The sequence below is a fragment of the Hemicordylus capensis genome, chromosome 2, assembly GCF_027244095.1.
Source record: "Hemicordylus capensis ecotype Gifberg chromosome 2, rHemCap1.1.pri, whole genome shotgun sequence".
In the NCBI taxonomy this organism is placed as follows: Eukaryota; Metazoa; Chordata; class Lepidosauria; order Squamata; family Cordylidae; genus Hemicordylus; species Hemicordylus capensis.
This window is the reverse complement of record NC_069658.1, coordinates 187,589,638-187,597,227: the sequence shown is the minus strand read 5'-3', so window position 1 is coordinate 187,597,227 and position 7,590 is coordinate 187,589,638. Positions and strand designations below refer to the sequence as shown.

At 46.1% G+C, this 7,590-nt stretch overlaps 1 protein-coding gene across 10 annotated transcripts in view; it reads right to left on the bottom strand.

Moving 5' to 3' along the window:
• Positions 1-2,282: 2,282 nt before the first annotated feature.
• The window catches only part of SLC38A5 (solute carrier family 38 member 5), an 84,029-nt gene continuing 78,721 nt past the window's right edge, over positions 2,283-7,590 (bottom strand). For all 10 annotated transcript variants that reach the window (XM_053297821.1, XM_053297820.1, XM_053297829.1 and 7 more), the window contains one exon: positions 2,283-7,475. In XM_053297821.1, the coding sequence (XP_053153796.1) occupies positions 7,371-7,475 (105 nt within the window). In that variant the 3' untranslated portion in view covers positions 2,283-7,370. The remainder of the gene's footprint in view (positions 7,476-7,590) is intronic.

Below are 7,590 nucleotides of genomic sequence, written 5' to 3'. Positions count from 1 at the left end.
TTCCCTAGAATAGATTACGAACAGAAGGTACCAGGACAGTTACAAAGGCCCCTCCTATAGGCTGCCCATTCTGGGAATTTGGCAACTACTAAGGTACATTATATTAATAAACTGGTAATAAATAAGAACCTAGTGCTTTAATAAATAAATAAATAAGTCAATTAATAAAATATAATAATAATAATAATAATAATAATAATAATAATAATAATAATAATAATACATTGACAATAAAATTCTGGCATTCCAGGTCCTTGGGAAGGACTCGATGTCTGGATAAAACAAACCAGTCAATAACACCTGTCTGACTGTGTAAAAATAATAATAATAATAATATAAATAAAAAACAACAACAAAAAAACCAAACCTAGTGCAGGGGTAGAACAGAGCTGAAGTTCTGGTTTGGTTTTCATAGCAGTGACATTTCTGGAAGCACAAAGTTTTCTCCAAGAGAGCAGTGTTCTCTTGGAGTGGGGGGAATCCCATTATGCTGCAAAATGGGAAGCCTTCTTCTCTCCCAGGGAACCACTTGCCAGAAGAGGAGGGGGTCGCTGAACTCTGCACATCATTGTGGTTTGTCTTTTTTTTTTTTTTAAGTGCCTGCTCTAGCAAATTAAAAAGGAAGTCATACCATGCCTGATCTGATCCTCCCCCTCTTAGCAAGAGGGTAAATCACACTCCACAAATTGCTGGGGATTGTTTCTTTTCAGTTAAGTGTTGCAGGCATGGGCACCAGCATGGTACAGTGATTAGAAGACCGGAGTGAGGTTAGGGTTCATGTCTTCACTGCATGACCTTGGGCCATTCACCGTCTCTCAGCCTAATGGTCCTTAGCTTGAAGGGTTGGTGTGAGGGCAAAATGTAAGGGGAACTATGTATGCCCCCCTTAGCTCCACTTGAAGAAAGAGTGGGATAAAAATGTAACAAATAAATCAGAGAGACAATCCTCTTCCTCAGCACAATATGCAGATCTTGGCCAGAGATCAAGCAATTGCATTGCCGAGGAGGTGAACATTTTCACATTTGTCAACAGTCCTTGAAAGATCACCAAAAAGGAAGCCTCCTCTTTGCACAAGGAGACAAACCCTTTCACTAAAAAGGCCCTTTCCTTTTGGCACAGCACTGGGCCTTGGACAGATAGTAAGCTCATCATTCACACGGCCTCCATATTATTGTAGGAGCAGCACCTGGCCAGGGTAGAATAGACGTGCATGCTCCTTACTGGTGGCCGTGTGCACTCAAACATCAAGGGAGGAGGTGGAGAGCATGATGGTGTGTGCAATGAAGGAGCTGGGTCAGATGAGTGCACCCTGCCCAATTTTACGGAGGGTGGAGGAAAGATCATTTGACTCAACACCCACCTTGATTACGATCATGCTCCCTACCCTAAATAATGGTTGTGTGAATGAGCTTACTGTGTGATCAGCTGTTGGGCACTGAACTGCAGCAAGGCAAGGGTGGGTGAAGAGAAGGAACTAAGCCCATTCAGATCAGCTCTGGATGAATCCAGCTTGTTTCTTTATCCTGAAAAAGGCAGAAATAATTGAATTCAAACCCATGGTGCTGCTAACTAAGCAACTATAGCAATCTTTCCACTGCTGTAACGTTGTGCTTCTTAGTGTGCAGCATACAACTGGGCTTTAGACTGCAATCCTGTGCATACTTACCTGGGAGTAAACTCCACTGAACGTAGTGGGCCTTGCTTCCAAGATAAACATGCACTGGGCTGCCTGTTCTTCAATGGAGAACAAAACCAGTTCAGTGGACTTCCTGCAACTTTTGCAGGCAAAGCCAAGGAGGTGCGATTGTAGGAAAACGAGACTTTCCAGTGTTTTAGCTCTTGATTCTATGGAACTCAATCCTCACTTTGACATCAATTTGCATTCTAAGATAAAGAGACAGGAATAGATGGAGCCTTAAACCTTGGCACAAAAATATTCTTCCCCATCTACCCTTTCCTTCCCTTCACTGGGTGTGCGACAATAGTCCTTTTCACACATTATGTTCAGCACAAGTACAATCTGAGTGCAGTGAGTGTGTATAGATACAGGTCTGTGTGTTCGTAATTATTCGCATTATATTCAATGCACAAACAATAGTACACTTCCTGTCTGTATCCTGTATTTGGGAGGGTCTGTACCCAGATTCACTGTCAAAATGAACATACTCGTACATACAGTCAACCACACAAACACATGGACATGTGTACAGATACCTGAATGTACTCATAAAGTAATGTATGTATGTAAATATATACACAACAGCATAAGAATGTCACTACGGAAGGTCAGCAATTTAGTTTCTTTATTGAATTTTACAATTATACAAATACTGTGTCCTTACATCAGTTTCACATTTTAAAATCGGTGTTCCCTCCTCCCTTAAATCTGATCCCCACCCTCACCCTCACCCCAAGCAGAACCAGAGCCCTTGAGTCTACATGAAAAGCTATCCTGAGGTTTTCACAGAATGGGGGAGTGGGGGGAAGAGAGAAAGAAAGGCTGAGGCTACCCAGATATACGTGGGAAGGGATGGAGGATGTTGGGAACAGGAATATAGGTGTGTACTGAGTGGATAGGCAGGAAAGACATTTCCACTCTACTGCTGGGCAAGCAGAGCATCTGTCCTGGTCACTGGCTCTCCTGCTCCCACTGCTTCCAGTTACAGCTTCAGTCCCAGCTTGACCAGGACACAAGGAAGTAGGTGTGAGGCTGCTAGACCACTGCAAAGAGCTCAGTTCCTCCTCAGATGTTTCACAATAGTCTGCCAAAGGAGCCAAAGCGGTGATGGGCCGAGGAAGAAGGCGGGAGGCACAGGCACTTGACAGAGGGGTGATGAGGGGGAAGCCGAGTCAGCATGGCCACTGCTGATGCCCAAAGGTAGTGGTACAGGACATACCAGCCAGTATCCTCCATATGAAGCAAACAGTTTATGTAGTGTTACGAAGTCGTCTTCATATTGAAATAGAGAGCAGGCAGCAAATGTCATTGTAGGGGAGGGTGCCACCTTTGCAGAAACCTCTATTTCCAAATGTACATTTCTGTTGCACCTAAGTGTTGTAAATATTCAGTTTATGCCAGCGAAGGAGCTAGCAGATCAAGTGCCCAAACAAAAGAAGTGTTCTGCCAGACAGACAGGCCCATCCAAAGGTTATTTTGTAATATTCGACATAATTAAACAGAAGCAATATTCGCACGTAAGGAACTCCCACACCAACTGGGAAGTGTGAACCCCTAACCTGGACCCCCACTTGCCAAAGGATGGCATGAGGAAAGAGAATATGGGGGTGGATGAAGTGGCAGACACTTATGAAGTGATGGATGCTCAATTGAGTGGACAGACACATGGGAGATTGGTTGGCATATGAATGGGAGACTACATGCCTGAGCACTGCAAGACATCCCCCTTAGGAGATGGGGCTAATCTGGGAAGAGCAACTGCATGCAGAAGACACCAAGTTCCCTCCCCGGCATCTCCAGAAAGGGCTGAGAGAGACCCTTGCCTGCAACCTTGGAGAAGCTGCTGCCAGTCTGTGCAGGCAGTACTGAACTAGATGGACCAATGGTCTGACTCGGTATATGGCAGTTTCCTATAACAACCTCTCTTCCAGTCCTCCTCTCTACCAGAGATCTCCTGATTGTCATATCAGCAGCCCACTAGGTCTAAATGTGCAGTTGCTGAATGCAAGATCAGTAAATCAGCCATTCAAGATTGGAGCTTGATTAGCATGCTGACCTGGCATGCATTATTGAGACCTGGGTGGGTGAGTCTCTCACAACAGAGTTCACCAGGTTTCCCAGTGCAGCAGCAGCCTAGATTTGACAAAAGAGTAGGGAAAAGTTGCTCTGGTCTATTGTGATTTCATCTTCTTGTCCAGGAATTATCCATTTTCAAGTGTACATACCCAGTGTTGGGATCTTGAGACAGGATGGGGCTTCTGCTGGTATACTGGTATACCACTCCACCTGGGCCCCCCCACCAATGCGGGCACGTGTGCGTGCACTCATATGTTTTTTGATGTCTGCTCAGTCAATTTTAGATCCCACTCAGGTTGAATCAGGAAGGTCCCACTTTGAATGCATGTGTGCACACACTGCCTTGATACTGCTGCCCAGAACAAAACTCATTTGGCACACAGATGAAAAAAATTAGAGAGAACACTGCACCCCACTATGCTATTTAAGAACTCCTTGCCTGAACTGGAGGTGAAGGTCACAAATGCCCTCAGTCTTATCGTCTTGGGACCTCCAACAGATCTCTTATATGGCACTGTGGCTCAAGAATCCATGGCTTCTGTGATAACCATGGGTCTTCCTCAGATAGTAACTGTCCTACTTTGCAGGTCATGCACTCAATTTGTATTTTGTACTGGATGGGGAAGAAACTTAATGTAGTTCCTTTGTTATGGTCAGATCACACCCAGGTAAGGTTTGGACCTGCAGTGGCCTAAGCACTCTGCAGGGATGGGGGACCTATTAAGGATCGTCTGCCCTTGGAGGCAGATGGATTCAATGGTTTCCTGATGGCTCTGGGGGGACTTTCCTGGGGGTGTGGCTGGTGGCCCTGTCAATTCCCTAGTCACTCTTTGGGATGGTGGGCATCTTGGATGACTGATACAATTGCTCCTTAATGTCATCTCCCACTTGGTAAAGCATGGTAAGCTCTTTCATTTTCTGGGGAGCTGAGAACAAAGAAACCATGGCAATGATGGCTAGAGCAACTGCGGAGTACAACTGATGACAAGTTAGACTCAACACAGGCTAGAGCCCACTTTAAGGCTGTACTAGGTCTGTAAGGGCAGCAAAGCAAGCTGATCTTTCCACTTCCACTGAGTCTGTGCAGAGCCATCCAGTGGAACTTTTCTTAAAAGGCGAGAGAGTCTCCATTACAGATCTGGGTAATTTGGAAGACTCCTTGGTGTAGCCAGTTTTCAAAGCACTCCATGAATAAAATTACTCATTTTACTTCAATTTGGATTCCACACCTGTAGAATTGGTGAACCTACATGCAGGCCAGAATGATTCCTGACATCTGTGTATGGAAGAGTGTTGTGGAGGGGGAAGGGGAAAAACCAGACAAAACCATTTATGTAGAGTACGGAGAAGAAGGGGACAGGTGGGCATCAGAGTGGAGAAGGTTGTGACTCTAGAAAAGCATCCTGGGACAGTCCTTTGTCAGATTATCAGGATAACCTTCTTAACAGAAGAATCAGACCCAGTTCATTGCTTCATTTCAACTTCTCACCAAACATTCAACACAGAAATTGGCATTTTGTAGCTTAGGGCAAGAATTCCAGATGGTATCCTTTTTGTCCCAGCATGTTGGGGAAAATATAATAAACTTTGCTGCTGACAATTGGCTGAGTTCACCATCAGAGCAGATGCTTTGTACACAGAAGGTCTCAGATTCAATACTTGGTGTCTTCAGGTAGGGCTATGAAAGGCATCTGTCTGAAATTCTGGAGAGCTGCTGCTGCTGCTGCTCATTGTATAAAATATTAAGCATGATGGAGCAATGGTTTGACTCAGTATAAAGTAGCTTCCTGTGCTTCATTCTGCTGCCCAAAGCAGGCTGTTTCCCCCCAAATTATAGGGCCAGCCCTGACCCAACAGGCAAAGACTCCAGGGACTATAGCAGATTGCAGCCAAGAACTCTGATGTAAATCTGAAGCAGGACTTGAAAAGAAAAGGAAAAAATGGTGGCCCATCTAGGCAAAAGGAAAGCAAGCATAATTCTCTCTCTCTCTCTCTCTCTCTCTCTCCCTCACACACACACACACACACGAAGAAAAAGCATCAGGCCAAAAGAAAACAGCAGCACCAGAAGTAGCCAAGACTGGACACTGGACAGGGACTCCCCTGATCTCTCAAGATTCCTCAAGGAACAGGGCTCCCAGCCCAATCCACTCCATCACTGTCTCTTGGTATGAAGAGAGGTGATGCAGAAAGTTCATTTCTGTGCCTCCCAGAATGAGCATTTACACATTACATCTTGGTTGGCTTGCAATGCTCTTCCGTCAGACCACGTCTCCACTACCTGCTCGCTGCACATCAGAATCAACTTGAAGTTATTTTAATACGCATTAGGGCCATACATGCTGCCCCAATCCACCTTCAAGTTCTCAGGAGGCAAAGGACAGAAGCCCTAATCCAGATGTGATATCTGGAGAGCTGATCATTCTGACCAAAGGGGAACCAGCAGGTGACACTGTAGTGTAGGCAAAGTGAAACTTTTCTGGGCAGCCTCAGGAGAAATCTTGTATCACTCTGTAACAGGACAGAACAAGGACCCTCCACCAAGCCACAGGACAGCTGCATTTCCCTACCACTACCTTGGAACCCTTCCCCCCGCCCTCCAACCGCCTTGTATAACCCTATAAGACCCATTTTCCCTCCCAGATATGGGAATAGAGCCTAAGGAGGGCCCAGGCTCCCAGCCTGCCCACCCTCCCTAGTTTCAACATGCCAGGCCTCCCCTTAGTCAGAGAAATCAGGAATCCTGGCAGGGACTATGGAGGCCCCAGGATGGTTATGCTGTAGTCTTTGGTCTGGTAGCCAGGTCCAAATTAAATACTATCAAATAAATTAGATTGTCCAGAAGGGAGCACTGCTGGCTTTGGCCACCCCCATTTTGGGGTTACTAACCCTCTTCCCACCCCTGTAGTTGGTATCATTATCCTTATTTGAGTGATACCAGAGTCAGGGAGGGAAGACAAGTGGATGAAGGCTAGGGCCCTGTCTCCACGGGAACAGAAAGAGCAGGGCTCTACTTCAATGCTGAACAATAAGGGAAAAGAAACAGGAAATGCTGCCACTGAGACACCCAGACACTGTGGCTACAGTGACAAGAGAGGACACTAACCAGGAACTCCTTCCACAATGGCAAAAAAACCCCACAGATGTTGAGAGAAAGTCCTATTGCACTGGATTAAAAAAGAAACCAAAAACCCACACAGTTTTGCTGTGACATGCAATGGTATCATACTGCCAGGGATGAAAGAAGATGAGGAGCACTGTGCTGCTACCATAGGAGCTGACAGCCTTTAACGGTCAACTATGTTGTCATAGCACCAAAACTGACCATTGAGGAGAACGTATGCTGTATCCATGGCAACAGGTAGCCTCTTGCCGAGAACCCGTTTTATGGCCACAGAGTCCAAAAGGACCAATGAGGAGCCCCCAGTGCAGTTCCAGGTGACTTTGCATTGCCATGGCAACAAACTGTCTTTAGATACTTCCCCATACTGATGGGCGGGGAACTGCGCCATCTCCAGGATGAGCAAGGAGAAACAGGAGGTGGTGACGCCATCTTGTTGGCACTGAAGCGTCCTCCCTGGCTGGAACCACTGTGTCTCTGGGGGAAGAAGGGGGTTAGTGCCCCCCGAGACTGCTCTTTCCCGTCGTTACCCAGTCAGCAATGATGAAACTGAGACTCATCACCATGAACACGAAGCCCAGGGCAGCGAAACAGGCAGCCTGTGAAAGAAGCAGCAGCAGCAGTTACATATGTAGTACACAGATCATTCTAATTAGCTGGCCTGATGCCATAGGAGATGAGGGGGTGGCTGCTTGGTTCAAGTGGACAGGGAAA